The 23,799-nt window shown below is 45.9% G+C and overlaps 1 protein-coding gene across 1 annotated transcript; it reads right to left on the bottom strand.

The window, feature by feature from the left end:
* Positions 1–437: 437 nt before the first annotated feature.
* Positions 438–12,386, bottom strand: LOC309435384 (solute carrier family 2, facilitated glucose transporter member 3). Its single transcript, XM_082043565.1, has 10 exons — positions 12,248–12,386; positions 9,051–9,146; positions 7,552–7,712; positions 7,016–7,256; positions 6,696–6,858; positions 5,921–6,108; positions 4,652–4,756; positions 4,132–4,233; positions 3,688–3,891; positions 438–3,173 (listed from the first exon to the last, which is right to left on the bottom strand). Exons 1-10 carry the CDS (start codon positions 12,260–12,262, stop codon positions 2,958–2,960), a joined length of 1,491 nt encoding a protein of 496 aa, XP_081899691.1. The 5' UTR covers positions 12,263–12,386; the 3' UTR covers positions 438–2,957.
* Between the last annotated feature and the right edge of the window lie 11,413 nt (positions 12,387–23,799).

Here is a 23,799-nt window from a genome sequence, read left to right as displayed (position 1 = left end):
AAGGAGGAGATGAAGATCACTTGCAAGACAGCAGGAGCAAAACAATTTACAGAGGAAAGGATCCCTCTTCACCTTCATGGCAGAAATTGAGGACCGCACTCAGAAGAGGGCAGGGGCAGAAGTCTCAGATGTTTTAGCTCTGGGCAGGATTCTTAACCACCAGCCAGTTCCCTCTCCTCTGAGAAATACCAGGAAAGGATTTGGATGCAGACAAAAAGATTTGGGCAAACAAGAGCCAGAGAAGAACACCTTTTAGTTTAAAAACTCCTAAGGAATAGTAGTAAGGGAATTAAGGCAATATGCATGGAGGCTGTGAGAAATTACCATTTCCACTACAACAAACTAGTTGCGGACATTCTAGGAGGTAGCCTCAGGCTCTGATAAAGGAGAAAGAAACAAAATACCTGCAGGGTAAAGGCGAAATCCAAATCAGATACTTAGCTCTATAATTTTTATTTTAAAAACAGGAAATAACCACATTAATAAGCATATAAAACCCATCAAAAATGTTCACAATGCTGTTACAGAAGAAAACAAAGATATATCATGTGAGAAAGACCTACACATTTCGGTCCAAGCCAACACACATCTCTGATGCAAAGTATGGAACGCTCTTATGCACAGCTGCAGGGGTAATTTGCTAACATAGAGATGCCCACGTAGAAACATCATGTCTGGAAGTGCTGGAGATTCAAAGGACACAATCTGTATAACTGAGCCAAATATGAAAGTAGGGGGAAAAAAAAGTAATATAATACTTCTGAGAATATCTGGCATGGAAACCTGATAGAAAGCTAGGGAAACGTGGATGTAATAGGATTGCATTGTGCAAAGCTGGAATATTTCAAGTGAAGTCACAGGAAGTACTTAACAGCAAGTTTTACTTCTCTTTGCAACTGTTTCTCATTAGGGAAGGTAGAAATGTCATCATTCTAGTTACTGATAATGCACTAGTTACTGATAAAACTGACCTGCTCTGAAGCAGTATATTGTCAAGAAAGCTTGGGCTATCCATGCAATGACAAGTTTGGTCTCATTGCTATGTTTCTGAACCTTTATTCCTTTTACCCATCTTGGAATGTGTGGTCCTGCCTCTCTTCTAAGATATCCAGTGATAAACTCCAGCATGAATTTGCAGTTAGATCTGAGTTTGATCAAGTCCAAAACCAAAGATCTTGGAGCAGGAGTTTAAATCGGACCTACTTTTGTGCTACCTTTAGATGGTTTGTGCAGATCTAGATAGACAAGGGCCTGGAGTGTCTCTTGACAGAGTATTGCAGTCAGTGAAGCAAAGCTCCCAACCCTTGATCGCAAGTTATACCATATGTGCTATATTTTGCCTTCTTCAACTAAACTGTGCTAGCTTGGCAGCAAGGGTAGATGTATGCATACTCGATTGCCTAACCGTACGATGAGCTGGGAGACCAGTATTTACTGATGTACAATTACTGTCTGCCATGTCCCTTTTAACAGAGGCAGTATTACAGACCTGTACACATCTACGCAGCATGCTGCACACTGGTGAGCATCACAACATCATGCAAATCTTCCAGAGAGGATGCATGGTGCAAAAACATTTGGCCTACAACCAACCAGTGGACTGAGCACTACAGACCTTTCACACTAAGCTAGCCAGTTCCAGTAGCTCTGGTCCCTAGTCCTGCATTGCAACCTTTATGACCTTACACATGCTATAACTGACCAGGCCTTTGTCCAGAAGGGTCAGGCTACATGCCTCTGTCCAATATTTATACGAGCAATTGCTAAGAAAAACATATCTTTGGAAAATAATTTTTATCCTCGCACATCTTTAAGTAGTAATCTGAAAATTTCAGACTTTCTGACCTACTAGAATACAGCAGAGCAGGGAAGAGAAGGCAGGAAAAGTTACCTTCTGGTTTGCAATCACAACCCTCAATCATCCCATACAATGCTTAACCATGACTGAAAATATAAACAACCATTCACTGCAGTACCATGCTTTCCAAACAATACTTGGCAATGATATTTAAAATTGCCTCCCAAAACATCCCCAATAACAGATATTTTGGTGGGCAATCAAACATACCTCTTCTCACAAGTACATGACTACTTGCTTTTCTTTTTCCCAAGGGCACAAAAAACTTAAAGGTGATGTGCAAGACTGGTTCTGTTGTACATAATATCCAAAATACCCAACCTCCTGTTTAGTACATTTCTCCTTCACAGTCTTATTGCACCTCAAGTCCACAGCATCTTTTGTTAGAATAGCTATTTCTCTTAAACATCTTCAATTTCATTATCTGTACATTTTTGTACACCATTAAAAAAATAAATATTTACAAAGTGACATACAAATAAATAAAAAGTAAAAGAATGCTTTCAGTCTGTCTATACAAAAAAATAAAATAGCAGGGAAAAATATGCATGTAACTTGGTCCCCTTTTTCCTGAGGCTGAAAAAAGTGCACACTGGATAGGACAAAGCAAGGAGATGGCTTTTTGGTAGGCTTGTTAAATTCCAGTGTAACACTGCACATACACATAGAGTAGACTAAAAAGGGCTGGGGACTTGTTTGGTGGGCCACTTCAACTCACTACAAAAATAGTAATTAGATTCAAATATGTAACGCTCACTGCGTGCATAAGTATGTTAACCCCAAATAGCAATTACAGGTGAGAAAAGCAAAAATATTGCCAGCTTTTTGTTTGTTGTCTTGATGTTTGTAACAGAGAAGATGAGATTATTTTTGCAAGTGCCAGGTGCCTTCCAGTACCTGAACATGGGATCACCCATATCAGATTTGCTTAAGGTTGGTAAGCCTGGCAGAATATGGAGTATGTGGGTGCAAAGAAAAAATAGCAGCAATTGAGGGGAGGGGAAAAAAAGTCCCAGTTCTTTCTCATAGTTTTCTTTACTCTTTTCTTTTAATGACTCTTTAAGCATGTAAGAGTCAAAGAAGGGGTGTGTAATGAATCTTAGGCATCTTCTTTGTCAGTTTGTATGCTGTTCAGCTCCACCATGGGGTTCTTCTCTACAGGTGATGTGGGGCTGGCTTCTGCTCGTCCTTCAAAGCCCCTGGCGATGTCTTCAAAAGTCCTGCCCTTGGTCTCTGGCACTTTGAAGAATGTGAAGACAAAGAAGATGACCAGAAAAACAAGGAAGATGAGGAAGACATAAGAGCCACATAGTTTCTGTAAGAAGGACAAAAAAAAAAAAAGTTTTAATTTGAAAAGCTCATAAACCTAAATGCAAGGGCATTTGCTATTGACAAGTCAAAATCCTAAAACCTTTCTCCAACATCTTTACTGACTTTTTTTCAACACAGCATTTTTTGTGGGCATTTTGTGGGCTTCTGAAACACTTATCTTCATGGGTGTGACCAAAATTGAGGCTTTTAAAGGGAAAGCCTTGATGTGCTAATTAAGATGGCTCTTTCAGCTACTTGTAAGCTACAGACAGTTAAGACAGAAGGTGAGCCACAACACTCTTAACCTTCAGTAACAAGCAGAACACAGAATCAGGGACTTCTGGAAGACTGACCAGCCCTCTGCTCAAAGCAGGGACAACTTCAAGGAGAGATGAGGTGGTTAAGGGTCATACAGTCAGGTTTTGAGGTCTCCAAGGATGAAGATTCAACCACCACTCTCTGGACACCTGTTCCAATGCTGCAGAACTCTCACAGTGCTTTGTAGACTGGGTCTTTACCTCTGCATAGGGGAAGAGCATTCCCACCAAGAAATTAGAGGTCCAGTTGGAACAACCAGCCACTGCCATGGCTGCAGGCCGTGGTCCCTGGCTGAAGAGTTCTGCCACGATGAACCAGGGGATAGGGCCAGGGCCAATCTCAAAAAGAGCCACAAAGCCAAAAGTGGCAATAATGCTGATGTATCTGATCCACCCCACAGTGTCCTGCAAGAGAACAAAACATGATCAGCTGCAAATTGAGAGGGAAATATGGCACAACATAATAGCATCTCCAGTGTCACAACTTTCTCAGCTGCACTGTGGCACAGTTTCCAGTTGTGCTTTCCACTGCACACTCAGCTCTAGCCCAAGCTGTACCCATACAAGGCAGAATTCCAGGGTAAGGCAGATGTATAGTCTAATAGGTCCCATGCTGGGGTCAGCCTGGACAAGAACACTAATTACCTTCAGAGCTAAAGCGATGGTCATAAAAACAGCACACACAGCCATGCCACCCAAACCGGCTAAATGGAGGGTCCTGCGCCCTGCACGCTCCACCAGGAACAGCTAGAAACATGGCAGAAAAAAAAAAAAAAAAATCTGTTACTTTGGCAGCAAGAGCAGAAGAGGCTGTCTTGCTCAGGGTTGCCTCGTACCTCTTTCATCTGCTTGTAGCCCTCAGTGACAGTGGTGAGCTCAAGGCAGGTCACCAGGCTAATTCACCCTTGGCACACTTTTCCTCTCTGTTTTTTGCTACTGCCTTCTCTCAGCATTCTCTTCCCCCATGCACTTCCTTTTCACTGTCCCTTTCTTCTAAACTTACATCTCTTTCTCCCCTTCTCCTCTTCCATAATGCTTTTAATGCATTCTCTGCTGTTATAGTTCATTGCCCAGCCCAATGCTTTGCCATACCCTGTCAGTCACACCTCCCAAAGAAGCCCAGGCAGACAAGTTACCTCTCACCATAAGGCCCTGTTCCACTTACCGACACAACAGTGAAGACAGTGTTTACCACGCCAGCTCCAATGGTGGCATACACAGGCTGTGTGATCCCTGCTCTTTCAAAAATCCCTGTTGAATAATAGAATACCTGGGAAGAGAAGCCAAAGTTGGACACTGTCATCATTCCAGTGTTTGAGACCATGCCTCTTGTTCCCTCTCTAATTGTTTGCAGGCCCAACAAAAAGCACTTACAGTGAAATATATTATCTTCACCAATGACATAGATAATGGGATCAAGTGCACCCTCAGCAAGTTTCCGGATGACACCAAGCTGAGTGGTGCAGTTGGTACACCTGAGGGATTGGATGCCATTCAGAGGGACCCAGACAAGCTCAAGATATGGGTCCATGTGAAACGGGTCCTACAGTTCAACAAGGCCAAGTGCAAGGTCCTGCACCAGGGTCAGGGCAATACCCAGTATCACTACAGGCTGGGGTATGAAGGGATTAAGAGCAGTCCTGCAGAGGACTTGAGGGTACTAGTGGATGCAAAATTGGACATGAGCTGGTAATGTGTTTTTGCAGCCCAGAAGGCAAATTGTATCTTGGGCTGCATCAAAAGAAGCATGGCCAGCAGGTCAAGGGAGATAATTCTGCCCCTCTATTCCACTCTGGTGAGACCTCACCTGGAGTATGCAGTTCTGGATGGGGCTCTGAGCAACCTCATCTAGTTGAAGATTGAAGGTGGGCTGGAATAGATGACCTTTGAAGGTCCCTCCCAACTCAAACTACTCTATGATTCTATAGTGCTGTGCTACAACTTTAAACACTCAGAAGTTGTGCTGAAGTGATCAGCAACATATAGGACACCTCTCAGAGACTTCTGAAGGCCTTCTGTTATGTCACCTGAGAATGCAGTCACCAGTTTGTGGGAGTTTTTTTTGGCTTTTTTTTTGTTTTGTTTTTGGTTTGGGGTTTTTTTTTGTGTGTGTGTGGTTTTTTGTGGTTTTGTTTGTTTGTTTTTGTTTTTTGTTTTGTTGTTGTTGTTTGTGTTTTTTTAAATACAACAGCATGCTTCCAGTCAAGGTTCATTCACTTGATGCAAGGCTGCCAGGATATGTGTGGGAAAAGTGAAAGCAAATATAATCTCCACCTTCCATCTTGGCAATCTCTGCAGTTATCACAAAACAGTGACCTCCAGTCAAGGCAGAAAAAGCAGTTTTTGGAAGCACAGTTGTCTCAACGTAAGTGACAAGTGCAAGTGTAGCCAGATATAAGGGAGGGCCAGCAGATGGGACAAGAAAATAACTCACAGCATTGATGCCCGAGAGTTGTTGGGACAGCTGCAGCATGATGGCGATGATAATGGCTTGACGGTAGCTTGGAGAACGGAAGAGCTCTGGCACAGTTACTTGCTTCTCCTGGGACATTTTAGCACTCTCTTCTTTCATCTCCAGGATGTCTTGAGACACATCCTGCGTACCACGGAGCTTCTGGAGAACTGGAGGAAGAAATCCAAAAATGCTGGGTATACACACAACCCCCACTCTGCCCTGCTGCTTCAGAGAGGGCACACTGGTCCAACAGTCAGTCTTTGGACCTGCCGCATGGGAGAGATAGAGCTTCTTTCTACATACAGCCTTCCATCTTTTCAACCCAGAGGTCAGGGTGCTGTGGTCATCATGGAAACTAGGCCCCAATCAAACTTATATTTGACCCCTTAATTTTGTTCACAGACTTCCCAGAGCTGACTCTAGCCATCTACAGTAGCAGATGGAAAACAGCCCTCAAGCTCCACGTTAAATGTCAGCTGATTTTCTGCCTTTCAGGAGGAGCTGATAGAGCTGCAGTAGCTGGCTGACATCCCATCATGTCAGGTGCCACTCCAGTGTGCTCACTGGTGTGACGCTAGGTTTCGCAGACTTCCTGGCTCTGGTGAAACTTAAAGGATGGGAAGGTAGGCCTGCTGCCCTCTGGGTGTCACACCCTGATCCACCACAGGCTCCAGTCATTCCTGGCCTTCCACTCAAATTCAGTGCAGGCTGGGAGCAGGAATACAGCCCTACCCCTTCAGAGATTAGTTCTTACCTGCTTGTGCTTTGTCCTCCTCCATCTTATTGATCAATAGGAAACGGGGGCTCTCAGGGCAAAAAAACAGAGCCACGCACTGCAGTACTGCTGGAAAGATGGTGAACCCCAAAAGCAGTGGCCAAAGTATTTCAGTTCCCATGATTGCCTCCAGACCAAAGATCTACACCAAGAATTAGAAAGAAATAGTGATGTAAACACTCCAGTTTCTCACCCCCACATTAGTGAATGACAGGACAATGTGCCACACCTGATGGCCCTCCCCACCCTCCCCACAGCCCCTTTCCCCTAAGGGCAGGATCAGGTTTTGTCAAGCCTACCTGGGCCACCAGGATGCCCACAACAATGCCCAGCTGGTTGAGGGTGCCAAAAGCTCCACGGACGCTGGTGGGAGAGACCTCACTGATGTACATGGGCACAAAGCCAGTGCAGAGACCACAGAATAGGCCAATAACAAAACGGCCAATAATCAGCATCTCCACTGACTTTGCCATCTTAGAGAAGGCCATGAGAGTGCCACCAGCAAAGGCCAAGACATTCACCAGCAGCATGGAGTTCCTCCTGCCAGGGTAAAGATGTCAAGACTGAGCTTAAATTGCCAGTACAGTGGGAAAATCACTGGGAAAGAGGTAAACCCACCCACGACCTCCCTGTCTCAAGGGTGAGAGGAGAACAGAGTAATTCCTGTTCAGCTCCTGCCTTGGCCTGCAACTCTTCTGCTTTCCTTTTGCAGCCCAAGGGCTTCATCCTCAGCCTCTTTCTTCTCCCTTCATCTCACCTCTGCCCTCTTCCTCTCAACACTCCATTGCAGAATAGAAAATTTCCCTAATGGCCTGAATCCCTCTTCCCATCTTACCTGCCAAATCTGTTGACGAACAGGCTGACTGAGAAGGAGCCAATCATACCACCTACTGAGAAGATGGCCACAGAAAGGGACCACAGAGAGGTAAGGAGCTCTGAGGAGACAGCCTTCCCACTCCGTTCTGACAAGGTTTTGTTGAAGAACCTCTGGATGATCTGCAAGAGACAACAGATTTACAATCCACTGGAAGGCATTTTGCACTAGCAAGAGGGGAGTTTACTACTTCCTTCTGTTCTCATGGAGGCAAGAAGCAAGAACAGGACCTAAAATTTCAGTAGGTGACAAGTTGTAGAAGGGAAACATCAGAGTGCAGAAAGAGGAACTTTCACTGAGAAGTTTGGAGACAGGTAGCAGTAAAATGAGGGAGAGCTTGCTTTGCTGAATGTGGTTGGGGTGGGCCACTGATGATTAAGGAAAACAAGTTTATCTTCTCAATATTTCTGGATGATGTGAGTGACTAGTGGTTCTTGGGGAGGAAGTCGGGGAGGAGGTGGTGAGAGACAGTTGGGAGTGAGAGGGAGCAAGAAAATGTGTCCAGAGAATGGAAAGGAACTTTCTGGCAATACAAGAACTCTGACAGCAGGGACTGGCTTTCTGTGATGGAAATAGTTTGAGAGACACAGAAAGTTTCACTGAGCTAAGCCTGAAAGACTGCAGCATTATGTAAAATAGTCCTTCGTTGTCCTGTGGTCATGTGATAGGGCTGCGCTGCTGATTTCCAAGCCATCCTCTTTGATAACGAGGGAAATTCTGCAAGGTTTGACAGCGACACAACCTCAGAGCATCTGCCCCCAGCAGATGGCAGCAGGACATTAGCTAGGGAGGACCCTTCCCCCACCAACATGTGATGTGACATCTTTTCCCGGAGACAGGGTGGATGTGGTATTGGTGACTCAGTTCTCGAGAAAGAAAGGAACCATCATATAGTTAAGAGAAAAACACACTTCTAGTTTTCTTAATCTCTTCTTTCTTAGCCTATAGTCAGTCATTAGGCAATTTGGTCAGAGTGCCCCAGTCACAACCCTTTTACAGGCACTGAATCTACACTTAAAATAAAGACTGAATAAACAAAGAAGCCTGAGGTGGTCCCTGAGATAAACTAAACTAGAGCAACAGTAATGCCTACCAACCCTTCAAATATTTTCTTCACGCTGCTCTCTACATTCTGCCATGGCTGGTTTCTTTTGATTCAAAACTGAAGTGGCTCACATTCTTTCATGCACCAAATATGGACCTCCCAGGAAATGGCAGATGGACCCCTCCTGCCCCATCCACACTCCTAGTTAAGAAAATTAAACCTCTCTAGTTGCACTCTCTCACCAAAGCTTTTTCCCTTCCTGTTTATTCTGTAGTTGAAAGGGGGTTTAAATATCTTCTTGACTTCATAAACTACAACAAAACTAGTAGCTCTTTGGAAGACAGCTCTTCTTTTTATACCTTTTTCTCATCAGCAACTCACTCATACCATCTCCCTAACTTATTCTCTCTCTCACCTTCTCAGGAGCATTGATGACACCAGTGTTGTACCCAAACTGGAGAGATCCAATGGCAGCAATGGAAACAGCATAGATAAGGGGTGCTGTAACTTGCTGCAGAAAGAGAGAGAAAATAATTATTTGGTTAATTCGGCTACTTTCTACACAACTTAGCAGCTGTAGGTCATAGGTACCACATGCAAGATTCAGCAAGAGTGGCTACCAGTAACAGAGACCCTGGAAAGAGATGCAACTGTAAGAAGTTGTGACTAGAAACCAGGACTTCCCCTTTATTGTCTCCTGACCTTCAACTATTCTCAGCTCACTAGTAATGAATACACTGGCTGCATTAGTGGCAGTTATTTTGGGTTGATCTGCTTTACAGAAAAGCTTTTGCTGGCATGTAATGCAACAAGGGTCTAATTCTTCCCCATGCCAAATGACAAGTTCCCATAAATTGAATCTCAGTTCTGCCCAAGAGCTATTCTGGCAGTCACTCACACCGTTAAAACATGCACTCTTCAGCAACAGGCCTGCTTTTCCCAGACTAGAGCTCCCCAACCCTGCCCCAGGGCACCTGGCACAGCAGCCTCCTCACAGAGGCGGCAGCAGTGCTGCCAACCTTCGCGTTTTTCTTGATGCTGTGGCAATACTTGGTATTTTAAATGAAGCACAGCCCCTGGAATTTGAATGTGTGCGAATCTCTATTGAATTAAAATAAACTACTGAACCCTCAGAGTAAGCTTGAAGGTTCAACCTAAAGTCGCACAGCCTGAGAAATTTAAGTGTCAGTCAAAAGCATCTGGCATTTTCTACATTTTTAAAACTTGTGGCATTTAAGCCAGCTGCGTTAGGGAGGTATGGAGGAGCAGGTGACTCAGGAGTTGGCACTTGAGATGGCCAGTGTTTGGGTTGGCACAATCTGGAAATATGTTTCTGTCTCAGGAGGGACTGGAAGCTTTTCCAAAAATATTAACAGTTCCTTTTCCAAGGCTTTCCAATTATTGTTCTAAGGCTAGCACAGGAGATAAAAGTATTCCATGGGGCCTACTGTCACATCTCTTCCAGTATCTCACTTTCCGACTCAGCTCCAGGAACAAGGACTCCCAAGGCTGCCTTAAACAGCCAATAACCACTTGCCAGTGCTCACACCACCTTTACCAATCTTTCAAGTCAAGAATGTAGATGCATCTGTCCTGCACAACCCTCAAAACAGCAACCAGTTAGGCCTCAGTAAACAGAAAATGGGGAAATTACTCTCAAGCATGGTTTCCCCCACCTATATCATATAAATGTCTCAGGCTGAGCGCTCTTCCTGCTGAGGTTAGTGGTGGAGACAGAGACAAAAGGGGACAAGGTCCTTTTCTTGCAGGAGGCAGATGATTCCTGAAGTAGTGTCCACACCTGAATACTCCCTAGGGCAGGGGTGTCAAACTCATTTTCACCAAGGGCCACCATCAGCCTCACAGTTGCCTTCAAAGGGTCAAATGTAATTTTAGGACTGCATAAATGTGACTACTTCTGAAGTCTTAAAATTACACTTGGCCATTTGAAGGCAACCATGAGGCTGGGGTAGGCCCCGGTGAAAATGAGTTTGACACCTCTGCCCTAGGCAGTCTAGGCCTTCTTCTCCCTGCCACCCTGGGACCACATCCCTCATTTTTGTCACAAGGAAACTTGGCACCAAATCACAATGACACAACTCTTTCAAAGCAGCTGGATGCCTGTGAAAGGGCATTAAGATATCTAAGGCCAGGTCCATCCCTAATCAGCAGGTATAACGAAGCTGAGGACAAAACCCAGCTCTCTGCATTTTCAACAGTGACTCAACACAAGAGCATCTTTCCCCCAGGGCTATGCTTTGTCATGGCTTAAAATAGTCACAGCTGGACTTTTTCTTCTGGGTGCAGCAGGGACCACAGGGTACCTTTGTGGGCACCTCTTACCTACATGGTACATACAGGAGGAAGGTAGAGGGTATTCATACTCTTCTTGCTGTTGCCTGCTATTATCTCCTACCCAGGTCTCATACCACCTAGACATCACATGGCCTGACCAATCCCCTCCAGTGATCCAGACCGTGATCTAATATATGCATCATTTGTTACTGCTGGAAATGCCTCACTTCCCAAAACGCAAACAGGGAGCTCAGAAATAGTACAGCTACACCCACCCTAACTAAAGGCTGAAGTCTATACACCAGCAAGGAATTCAAACCATCACCCCTCCCTCCGACCACAGACATCAGCAGTGTTCATTATCCAGGAGATGCCTCTCACCAGCCCCCCTCTCTCCTTCACTGACTGGAACCTCAGAGCAGTACAACTTGTTGAACCCAGCTAAAGCAGCCCTCTCAGCCCTCCTCTGAGCGACCTTGACCAGATACTCTCCTCTGCCTCATCTTCTCACACTAGCCGCATCTCCCATCAATATGGCGGTGAGCACGCCGGGCTTCCCTGATTCTGGCATTCCTGTGTAACTGTAATCCCCCGGCATCCCACACCGGGTTCAGCTGGATATTTGCTGTCTCTCTCTTTCCTTATGCCTACCTACTTTTCTCCCTTGATGCTTCCAAACACGCAGTCATTAGCTCACACCACTGGTGCACGCCTCACTCGTAGCTGCAGATGGAACTACGATACCGACAAAGGCTCTGCCCCCTGCTCTCCAAGGGAGAAGGGGGGAAAAGTTATGTTTTGATTTCTTATTGAAATTTAAAAGTACGTTTATTATAGGCCGTGCCAGCACCATTTAAAAAAAAATGCCTTCAAGAGTAATCCGCTTTCAGCATCACGAATCCTGGGAGGACAAATGAGTGGTGCGCTGCCAGCAAAATAAACCTCGTGATCAATACAATATGGAGAGCACCATGTGAATCATCAGGCCACGCGCACGAAAATCAATCTGACGACCTGCAGCGACCCCTCTCAAAGCGCCTGTCCTCCCACCCCGCAGACCGGGCTTCTCCCGGCTAAAGGGCCGCGGCGGCAGCCCTGCCGGAACCACCACCGCATCCATCATCACCGCGACCAACACACACCCGGCGGCACCAGACAACGAGGCGGCGATGAGTCCCGGCCACCCTCCAGTCGCGACCACATCCCCCATTCCCCGGCCCTCGGCCGAAAGGCCCGGGGACCCGAAGGGCGGCTGCCCGCCGGCGACCACCTCGCAGCGACCGGAGGAGGTAGAAGAAATCCGTGCTCCCACACTACCTTTTTGTTATCCATCCTCGGCGACTAACGGCGAGCGACCGCCGATGAGAAGCTCCCGGTGCCTGGCCAACGGCTGCCTCAGCTAACGGAATCCGCGGCTCGGCTTCTCGGCAACGCGGCCACTACGGACCCTGCCAACAACCACGCCTACGCCCCGCTGGAGCCGCACGTTTATCGCCTCTGTTATGGGCGGGGGCCGGTGGGAGGGGCCAGGGAGGAGCTCCCCGGCGTCCCGCAGTTACCAGAAAAAAAACCAAACCAAACCAAACCAACAAAAAAAAAAACCACCTACCACGAAAACAGCGACTCCCACCGCTTTCTGACTGAAAACTGAGGCCGGCGGCCTTCCGGCAGCGTGCGTGCTGAGCCGCCGGGCCGCTATGGTGCACGGCGAACAGGGCCGGGCGGCCGACGGGCAGCCCCCTGCTGCCCCTGCTGCCCCTGCTGCCCCTGCTGCCCCTGCTGCCCCTGCTGCCCCTGCTGCCCCTGCTGCCCCTGCTGCCCAGTGCCAGAGCGAGCATCTGGGAACCAGCATGGAAAAGTATTCACCACACTTTTCATGGCACGCAAATACCAGCTTATGGTAGAATCCTGGGTGGTTTGCATGACATCGCGGTTTCCAGTCTGTCGTTCAAATAGAGAGGCAAGCAACAAGCAGTGATGGGCACAGAGCCACACAAAGAGCACAGGCAGATGCTCTTCCCATTTCCCAAAGCTGTGGATGAGACCCAGATTCCAGATAATTTGGTTTGGGTTTTTTTTGTTTGGTTTGGTTGATTATTTTATTTTGTTTTTTTTTAAATGTATTTTTCCTACACAGTGAGAATCTATGGGAGCAAAGCTTGACCTGTGACCCTGCAGCTGCATTTAGACCTAGACTGGTTACCCTTTCAATCAAAACTGTGTTTCATATAAATTTGCTCTCCATCCTTCAGGTCAAACAATTGCCAGACCCTTCCAGGAGAGTCATGAAGAGCTATGCATTGAATCTCAGGCAAAAACACTGTCAAATAATAAGAGTCTTCACTGAATTCAGAAACTGACAAGCATTTTGACTCCAGGAAACAGCAAGGGTGGGGGAAGAAAGCTGACTTATGACAGTTTTTTATTGTTAGGAAAATTATCTTGGGACTAGCCATCACTTTTATCACCAGATTCTGGGGGAATGGATCAGTCACATTTTAATTTCACTTGTGCTCTTTATTTGGCACGGTCACCTGACCACACATAACTGGAAATTAGCAGGTTAAATGGGTGAGACTTTCCCCTCACTCCCTTCATGGGTATTCAGGTGATGTTGTTAAAATATTATTCCCAACAGAAAAAGGGTTGTGTAAAAGGGCAAGAGGAGCCAGTTCAGTCCTCTTCCTTAGGCTACGTGATAAAAGCTCCACACCCACAAAGGAGCAGGAGGAGCCCAAATGACATCCTGCCCCAGCCACTCAAAGGAGCCATCAGCACATCAAAGGCCCCATTTTCACACGCCCAGAGGAGCACAGGGGCACAATGGCAGGTGCGAACCCAAATTAAAGACTCAGCGGAAGGGACATCCTGCCGAGACTGCCCCTCCCGGGGCTCTCCCAGGAGAGCCATCAGCTCCATTGTCCCGGTGTGAAACCCATCACCAAGAGTCAACAGCTGGAGCACCTTTCAGACTAGGGGAGGAAGGGGGTGCTGTGTACGGGGCACCGGACACGTTACAGGATTCAGAAGAAGGGCATTATGGGACTTCACAGGACTTACTATGAGATGATTGGGGGAGGAATTCTGTGATTCTATATGGTTGGACTCGATGATTCTGAGGGTCTCTTCCAACTGAAATGATTCTATGACTCAAAGTGGTGGAAAGGGAGGGATGAGGGAAAAAAAGGGACAGTTCCATGTAAACTGTTGGCTGGCCAGCATGTGTGTCCAGCCTTGCTCTGCACTTGATTAGCACAGTTTGCCCTATCTCATTACTAAATTCTATTTCTAACTCTTTTCCTTGGTGAGATACTCTCTTTTGGGGTGGGGTGATGGGGGGGTCTGAGTGCCAGCTCTCAGGGGTCGATATGCCTATGGTGCAGTGAGTGCAGGTGTGCCAGCTGAACCAGATGTCACGAAGTGGCCTGGGAGCCTGAGAGTGTCTCTAAGCGAAGAGCTGCCTACTGGAGGGATCAGGGCATTCCCAGCTGCTACATGAGTCTGGGGGTCTCCAGTGGTGAAAACCACTACTGCCTGTGTCTCCAAGGGTGAGGCCATGGCAGGTTGCCTACTGGAGTGTGTGTGTGTGGTGTGTGTAGTGGGGTCTGCAGCCTTGGGGTCTCATATGCCCAGGTGGCAGCAACTGGGGAGACTGGGATTTGGGGGCAGACTGAATGTCTCCTGGAAGGATCCACCTTATACACATGTATATTTATGTATATTTCCCACTACTGAACCTCCAGCTTGCTCAGTCTGGGAGGAGAACAGGATGAGGCCATAGGTGCTGCTTGTGTAAATGCTCTCTGTAGATCTGTGTGGCAGCCATGTATTTATGTGGTGTATATGTGTGTTTGTGTGCATGTACCTGTTGGGAATATATGCTCAGCCTTGCCATTGTTTGCACCTGGGAGCAAGGAACTGTGGCAGCCTTGCCTCTACCAGGATGCCAGATCCAGCCCTAATTCTGTAACACTCTTTGTTTGACTAATCTTGGCTTGCATTTATTTTTCCTTTTCCTAGCTTATTTTCCATTTGTTTGCAAGCACAGCAAACTCCACCTTGAATCTGATCACCAGCTGTCTCAGACCTTGGCACTAGCCCTGGAGATTTTAATTCACTGGTTATTGTGGGAGGTTGCCTGGTTAGTGTGAGAGGTAAGCATATCCAAATTTCAGAGGCAATCTCCGGACTGCAAAAAGCATGCTTCTGAAATGGCCTCATTCCTAGTTTATTCTTGACCCACATGACTCTGTTGTAAGTGCTGAGCAATCCAAACTTAGATTAGATTAAATACATACGTGGCTACCAGTCCAACTTAGAAGTAATACGAGTTTAGCTGAAAATTAAATCTCTAACATGATACAGAACACAGTGGGTGGAACTTCCTAATCTTTACAGAGCTGATGGAGTAAACAGAAGAAAGAATGACACACAAGCTCAAAATGCATCTCTGAAAGGCAAATTTCCCTAAGGAATGTGGGGAAAATACCCCACCGTCCCATTTCACTGAATTCTGTCCCAATCTGAATTAATCTGCTGATGATCACATATTTAGATATGAAGTTTGCATCATAGCCTGTTCCTCCTAAATATCAGTTTTGTTCCTGTCCTAGGACACACACCCACCTCCTACATCATAGATAATTCTTCCGAAGATCAGCTGTTAGGGGAAATACCTTAATACCTCCTTAGCAGAGCTATCTGACACCATACCAACTAAAACTATCCACCTAGTCTTTTTGTTAATGTAATACTCAAGTATTATGCAAAGTGTATTGGCTGCACTAGGAGGCCCAATGCAGGTTGCCAGACATAAGATTTCTAAGGGCAGAAACAGCCCCAGGTAGAACTTGATGCTGGCTGCTCCACAATGAAACACCAGTATCCTAACCAGGGAGCTATAGAGGTTGGGAAGGGCTCACCTTTTGCTTAACAAGTTGTTTGTTTGGTTGTGGGTTTTTTTAAGCTTTGAGAACACTTGTATGTCTAAATGAGTGCATGACAACTAACATTTCATTTCCAGGGAACTTACATTTTCTGAGGAAAGCTGTTTTAATCAGAGAATGCGTATCTAGCATTTAACAAGAGCCTCAACTGTGGACAAGCCTGTTCTTATCTTAATTTATCCCAGAGGCTGGAGCTGGCAAGAGACCCCACAGAAGCACCTTGCTGCGGCTTTTTGAGGATATCAGTGGCACTCCAACAGGTACAATTCTCTGGCAAACACATTTCATACACACAAGGCCTTGGTTCAAGGGACAATAAGGGACAAAGTACAAGAAATCAGGTGCTAAAAAAATAAAATTAAATATCACCCTGTCCATACTTCCACAACAGAGACTGATCAACAGGGGCTGATCCACCACAGGGTCATCACTCTCCTGTCCAAGCTCCTGGCAAGCTATATTTCACCTTACACTTGCTGCTTTGACATATCTGCCCAGCTTTCATTTCAGTGGTGCTGCCCCACACCATGAAGCTCTTTACAGTCTCTCGCCCCTTCAAGTTGCGTGAATCCTTTCTCGTGTTTCTTATTATTTTGCCTGGAGAACAAATTCTTCAGCGATAAGAGGAACAGGGACAAGGAGGACAAGGCAGTGTTTGCCTTGAGAAATGATTTTGTGTTTTTCTGCTTGTTGTGCTTGTAACAAAAGAGCATTCAGAACAAAAGAGAGAGAATAAGGGCTAGCATGGGCCAGATGCTTCCCCCACAAGCCTTGAGTAACTTTCATTGTTGAGAGGAGCTGAGAAGCAGTTGGAAAAAGGAGGAAAGATAAAAGAGAAAAACAAGATGATGGGTGATGAGTAGGTTGGTCTGTAGACAACAGGAGGTTAAGAGAGTGAGAAGAGAATCAATGAAGAGACAGAAGGCAAAAACAAAAGGAAAGGAAAAGGCATAATGAGGCGAAGAAAACAAGCACTAAAACAGATTAGAAGGGCAAGGCGGAGGAATAAAAGAGAAAAGGAAGGAAAAGGCAGCAGCAAAGTACTAGAGGAAAAGAGATAAGAGGTGACTAGATAGAAAAGGTGAACACAAACAGAGAGAGGTACAGAAGAAAATTGCAGAATTACCTGACTAGGACAGCTAAACCAAAGTTGCCTTTAACCTCTGCCCTCTACCACAGTGAAATGTAGGTTGGAGCTAATGTCTCTGAAAACCTTTCTTATTAACCTAGTCGATTAATCGAATCACTGAAGTAAAAATTTTTTAATAGTTTAACAATTGCTTGTGAAGGGGAAGTAACCTTTGTAAAAAAAAAAAAAAAAATAATAGCTCTGCAGAAATGAACACACTGGAGGGAAACTCCAAGCAGTAGCAACATACTGAAAATACTGCTTCCTGTATGTATCTTGGTGCCACACAAGAGACATGACAACCCTCAGGAAGTCATCTAAGGTCTCCTAGTCCCGCTTAGAATCATAGAATCCTCTTGGTTGGAAGAGAGCCTCAGGATCTTTGAGTCCAACCATAACCTAACCTAACTCAAGTACTAAACCATGTGCCTAAGAACCTTGTCTAAATGCCTTTTAAACACCTCCAGGGATGGTGACTCCACCACTTCCCAGGGCAGCCTGTTCCAGTGCCTGACAATATACTTCCCATAACACTTCAGGCCTTGTACTCTTCTGTCGCTCTGATTAGAAAAAGACTCCTGCCCAGCATTTAGGCCACAAGCCCACTTTTTTCTGAGTAAAGTTGCCTGGACAACCAGGCTTTCTAGCAAAGAGAGTACCTATGTATCTGTGCATTTGTCTTTTTTAAAATGCTATTTATCTTGTTTTATTTTAATGCTGGTCCACATGTAAGAATAGCAATAATGAAGTACATGCTGAGAATGCTGCAAATATATAGTTTATATAAGCAACTGCCCTTCTTACGATCTCTCTCAGTTTCTGCCTCCTTTTCTCTGGGACATACAGGCAACAGGTGAACTACAGCTGAAACTGCCCCAAAGCCCATGTCCCAGTCCTGCATTGGGATGCTGCAGCAACTGGGGAAGTGGAAGCACCAGCAGAGCTGTGTTGAGGGCTCAGGGGTAAGGTAGCAGGAGGCTGCAGGGTAGGAGTGAGAGGCTTTGGCCAAAATGTCTGTGGTGAGGTTTTTTTACAGAACAGTTGCTGCATCTCGCTGTTGTCTTCTCCACTCTCAGCAAGAAACTGAATTTGAAGGACAATGTAAAGAAAACAACCTGGCTAATGAAGTTCAGTTAAAAGCACCAGCATAAGAGACTTCCCTAGCAAGGTCCTAGTCAGCAGTGTAGCAAAAGGATTCAGGAGAGTGAAGAGGCCAGCAGAGGAACAGAAGGTATGGGACTGAGGGAATTAGGGCTGCCATTCAGCTGAGACCACTAATGAGCCTTCCTTCCTTTTCCCAAGAGCTGAACAGTACATTCATAAGGAGTGGATTATTTTTTATGAGTCTTCACAAAACTAATATTTACTTTGTATTTCTCAATAAAATACTACATTCAGATGGAAAACTGTGATTTCTTAAGGAGGTGTAACTTTTTTTAATCTGAAAAACATAGAAATAATCCCTCTTTGGTACATACGGGGCACCATGCCAGTGCGACAAAAGGATGATGGGAAGTTTGATGAATGCAGCTAGACAATGTTCTCTATCTGCTTAACCAGCCGCAATGTTTCAGTCAGACAGATACCAATCAGAAAGCATAGGCTTCCTCACAGCAGCATTTTATGCCTAGCCTGGTCAATCCTGTACCAGTGCAATGGGTGCTAGGGCATGCTGCCTGCTTGGCACATAGAGCCAGTCTGGGCCTGCACACCATGGCATGGGGTGGAGGCATTTCAACAGAGTGAGCTACCTTATCTCATGTCCCCATTTAGGCATACTTCTCACACCCCAACATTAGTAAGAGAAAAATACACACACAGCCAGGCCATACACATACAGTATGCAGAGTCAAACCCACCCACTATACATACACACTGCCCAGCAAATACACACACATATTTACACAGCAGCTCCAACACAGAAACACACTGACACATAACTGAGCACAAGCAGAACTGCGTATTCACAAACACTTCTGGAGCCATTCCTCATCCAGCTGGAGCGCCCAGGTACCCAACCCAATTCACACATTTCCCAGCAATGGCATGAAGGATTATAGCCTGAGGCGGGGGGTGGGGGTGGGGTGTGGAGCAGAGGCTGCGAAAATGGCTCACTAAGATCACATGTGATTATGGCAGCAGGATTCACAGGAAAGAAACAAAGCCCCTGGCTGACCCTTCTCTGATCTCCTCCCTGTTGTAACCTAAATTAGCTGCCGTTGAATTGAAAACACTCAGGAGGCAGGATTTGAGCCTCCTCCTCTCCCTGTTCGGGTTTGTTCCACCTCCTCGGCTGACAATGGCTAAGTCAATGTGGCACACAGGTGTTTATCACTCCTGACCCGGCAGGAGGGGGTCTGAGCTGCCCTGTGGCAGTGCTCCCCTCTCCCCCCACCTACAGCACCCCACACTTCACGGTCAGTAGCCAGGAGCAGCACGACCAGCCCGTGTAGGACAGGGAAGAGGGCAATGTGAAGAGTGCTCCAAAACACCACACACCACTCCTGTGCTGAGATCCAGCCCAAGCAGATGAGAAAAGACGACATTAAAACCTGTCTCTAGGAAGAGCTGCTTTACGCAGCCTGTCATGCTCTGCATTGCCAGCAGGGTCAGTCACATCACGGCATGCAGCCTCATCACCCCATCCCAGTAGTTCTGTCCTGTTCCCCCTTAGAAACTGGGTGCCAGCAAGCCCGGGGGGTCATCTCCCCTAAGCCACCTCCTCATTTCATACTGCCTTTTCAGTGGAAAACGATGCACTTCCTGATACATGCTCTCTGTCTCTTCCCCAGCCTCCTTCCTCACCCTCCAGCAGTGCTGCCCTGCTTATGCAAACCCATTAGGCTCTTGCATTGCTCCCTCTGTGTGCTCCACACACCCTTCATTCTCCCCTAGTATCATTCCTACACCCTTTCACGGCTCACTTCCACTCCTACACACATGGGTTTCTGCCTGTCCTTTTGAAAACTAGAGGAGTTAAATTCAGCTAGCCTAGCTGTGCAAGGATGCTGTGTATGCAAATGCTCAGGTGTACTTCTTTGGGCAGGTGTAGGATTCTTTGGGGCCCATACTTACATATAAAACATTCATATCTGAGTAACTTTATGTTCTGATACATAAACAGATATGTAACATGTGGTATTGCGGTGCCTGTACAAATACTAGCATGTCTGAGATTACCAGTGCATGAATTAATAATATTAAAATGTCTACATGTGTATTACTTTATGTCCATATATATACATATGCTTTTATTTCTGAGCATACATTTAAATATCTAAAGATATTTGCACACATTTTACTTCATACATACAAAGTATGTACATATACATGTGTTCATGTGAATGAACATATGAACATTCATATGAACATGCGTTCATATGAATGAGCAATATATAACTGTATTTTTGTGTTTGCATATCTGTGCTTGCTTGCATTCATGTATCTACTATATTTGTTTATATGTATGCACTTTTGTGTACCCGTTCCCTATTTGAAAGCCTATATTTTTATTGTTTATTTCTGCTGGGCACAGTTTGTCCAAAACCAAACATTAACTTTCACATTCACAAAAGCATTGACATTAACAAAAATAAAAGCAAAATAAAATCCTAAATGGAAACTTCTGTAGGTAATGAAGAAGGTTTTTTTCTTACTATTTTGTTGTGCAAAAAAATATCCCTCTTTGCAGAGATAAGGTCTCAAAACCTGGAAAAAGGGAGAGCTTGAACAATAGAGATAACGGTTTTGCTGAAAACATTAAGAAACTTAACATTCTGAAACAAATCCTCAAAATAAATCTCTATTTTTCCAACAAGATGTGAAGGGTAACACTTTTAATATTTTACATAACCATTCGCAATGGGTTATGCCACAACTGCTGTTTTGTACAGCCACTCTTTGCTTTATACTTGAGTGTAAGGAGAGGTTCTTGGTACTCCCCAACAACAACTCCCAGAAAAAGGCTGCCATGGGAATCGCACAGGAGCCGTGGCTCCTCTGACCCAGGCCTCTCCCAGATAAAGCTTTGCAAACTGGAGAGGTCACAGTCTGCTCAGCTCCCTCCTTCCAATCCACATGACTCCAGTGACAGTCTTCCCCCCAAAATACTTTGCTCTGAAACAGCTCTCCTTGTGGCCCTGTTTCAGCATCTGGCCTGTTTGTTACTGAGAGAGGTCAGGGACTCCAAGAATAGGCTTATAGGCAGAGGTGGCTTAAATATCCTGAGTATGGACAAGCTTCAGATCTGAGTTCCCCAGAGGTAACGCACATTGTGGGAGGGATGCGAGGAAACAGGCTCAGCACTGCTCTGTGGCTTTTGGTCTACTACAGCAACAGCTTCATACAGAACCTATGCCACTTGTTCCAACAGGGCCTTCACTCTTGGATTCATTCCTTCAGGGGATTTGGGAAGATTGTACACACATGTATCACACAGAAAACACTGTCAAAGTTGGCTCTGACCCTGCTGTGGTCTGTCTGAGCAAACAGGCAGTGGACAGTTGGGACAAGCTGTCCATCACATAGCTCCAGGTAGGGCTGAGGTGGTGTTCACAGGGGAAGCCATCACACATCTTTCCAGGAGGGAAAGTGCTTGGCCTCAGGTCAGTGCTTCTGCACAGATTTGTTCCAGTTTAATTGACCAGGTGGGAACAGGGTGCACTTTGTTTGAGAGAGATTATACTCCTGAATTAGCTCTCCTGCCAAGGTCTGTTATCGCTCTGCAAACAATGTGAGTATGGGGAAACGGACCTGGGAAAGCAGAAACTGGATGCACGAGGAAGAGTGTAGATTCCTCTGTTGATGATACAGATAAGTAGAGCTGGCCATTCCCTAGCTCAGAAATTAAACTAAAGAAATGGGATGGCACATCTAGGATCACAAGAAGCCATAGTGCAGGGAATACATGCTGGTCAGTCCATTAACCCTGGCCACTGACAGAGCTACAAGAATGCTAATCAAGGGAGATACAGAAGGGAAACCATGCACTGTCTTTAATTGGCTATTCAGTCTTTAAACCTGGTCTCTTCAGTGTGTGGTCTTCTAGCCACTAAGCAGCATTTTTAAACATCAATAGTTCTGCTTCTACAAAACTCTGCCCTAGGCATGGCCAGGCACCATGTTTGTGCCCACTGGCTGAGTGTGTTTGTTTCAGCATGTCACATAACCCCCTAGCTACCTCTTGGCACTTCCTGTATTCATGCCTTCTCCCTGTCAGGCCATGTCTCTTCTGTTTCCCTTCTTTCACTTTCTTCAGGACTCTTTCCATCCCTTTGTGGTTCCTCCGTTTGTCCTTTTCGCTATTGCTGTGTCTGTTTCTGAGCAATGTACATATTTCTGTACATTCCTCCCTTGACATGTGTTGCCTCATCGCCCTGCTACCTATCAATGGCTCCTCCTTTCCCCAGCCATGCTTCCCATCATCACTCCTTCTCTCATACTTTTTAACTGCCTCTACCTCCCCACAGCCCTCCCAGACTCTGCAGCTGTACTTCCCTCATTTCTGTCCCAAAGTCCTTTGGGAAAGGATGGTATTGTCACTGCAGGGCTCAAAGCATGAGTGGGGGTGGGGAGCTGCCACCAGCAGCCATCAGCCGTCAGCCTTTTGCAGATAAGAGGTGGCCAGAGGGAGCTGGGCTGCATCCTCGTGCAGTCTCTCACATCCTCAGCGCACAGAGCGGGTGCAGCAGCCCTGCTAACAGCTGTGCCAGTGCCAGGAAAGAGGGAGGCCAGGTATGGCAGGCTTTTTGGCAGATAGAGCCAGTACCACATGTGGAAGCCTCAGAAACATGAGGATTGAAAGTGACTGCTACTTTTTTAGACAGCTGAAGCATATTCAGTGTCATTGTCCTTGTGCTCAGCCACACTGCAGAGGCCCCTCAGTCCTGCACACTGCTTATGTGTTCCTCTAGGCTGCATTGATGCTCCTTGTCTTTACCTTCCTACAGTATACCACAGAGTCCCTCTCAGTAATCCTCACTTCTGACCCACCTAGGCATGCGTGCACACACACACACACACACACACACATACATATGTGCATATCTCGGCCTGCAATCCCTAAGCAGTTGAATTTCTAAAGAAGCAAATACCTCACAGCATTTACTCTAAGAGACATCCTCCCTGGGACCCTGGGAAACTGGATCTCCTTGGCGGTGGAGGGAGTGAAGGGACAGAGATAACACAATGAGATTTTTCAGAAGCAAGACCAGCAAGCAGACATCTCCTATCGAGACATCCACACACCCTCTACTCAGAAAAACAGTAGGAAAATTTAGAGGGTAGAAATAAAAGAAATGCCCAAACCAAAGAGGAACTGGTTGAGTGAGACTGAGCACAGGAATTTGGGTGTGATGTCAGGAACTGTGCCTTTGAGTCAGATGTCCCCAGCTGAAGGACTGCTTGGATATTCCTACTATGATTCTATGCTTCTGGTACAGCCAGTTGGAACCAGACACAGAACAGAGCAGTATCTTGCCAGATCCTCAGTCTTCAGGGGATCACAGAACAATATATCAAGTGCTTCAAAATATGTCACTAATTGCACCTCCACCCCCAACCTCCAGTCCATGACGTGCATATATGCATATACATCACCTCTGCAGCACTGTAGGATCTGGACACCTCATAGTCTTCATTTTTCACAGTGTCCCACCAAAAGGAGGAAAGAGCCTTTTTCAAATGCAGAACTGAGACAGAGACTAAAAGTAGATCCCATAAGCACTTTCTCAGTCCCTTAAATGAAAACCAAAAGCCTACAAGGAGAGGTGACTATTGCTACTATGAATCCAAAA

Source organism: Streptopelia decaocto, assembly GCF_964273445.1.
Source record: "Streptopelia decaocto genome assembly, chromosome: 1".
Classification (NCBI taxonomy): domain Eukaryota; kingdom Metazoa; phylum Chordata; class Aves; order Columbiformes; family Columbidae; genus Streptopelia; species Streptopelia decaocto.
This window is presented reverse-complemented; position numbering and strand designations above follow the sequence as displayed.

Excerpts from the sequence above, each read along its gene's own strand:
- LOC309435384 (XM_082043565.1), bottom strand. Across the intron at positions 6,109-6,695 it reads GGAGGACAAAGCACAAGCAG|TTCTCCAGAAGCTCCGTGGT; the intron begins GTAAGAACTAAT and ends TTCTTCCTCCAG. Across the intron at positions 3,892-4,131 it reads CCATCGCTTTAGCTCTGAAG|GACACTGTGGGGTGGATCAG; the intron begins GTAATTAGTGTT and ends GTTCTCTTGCAG.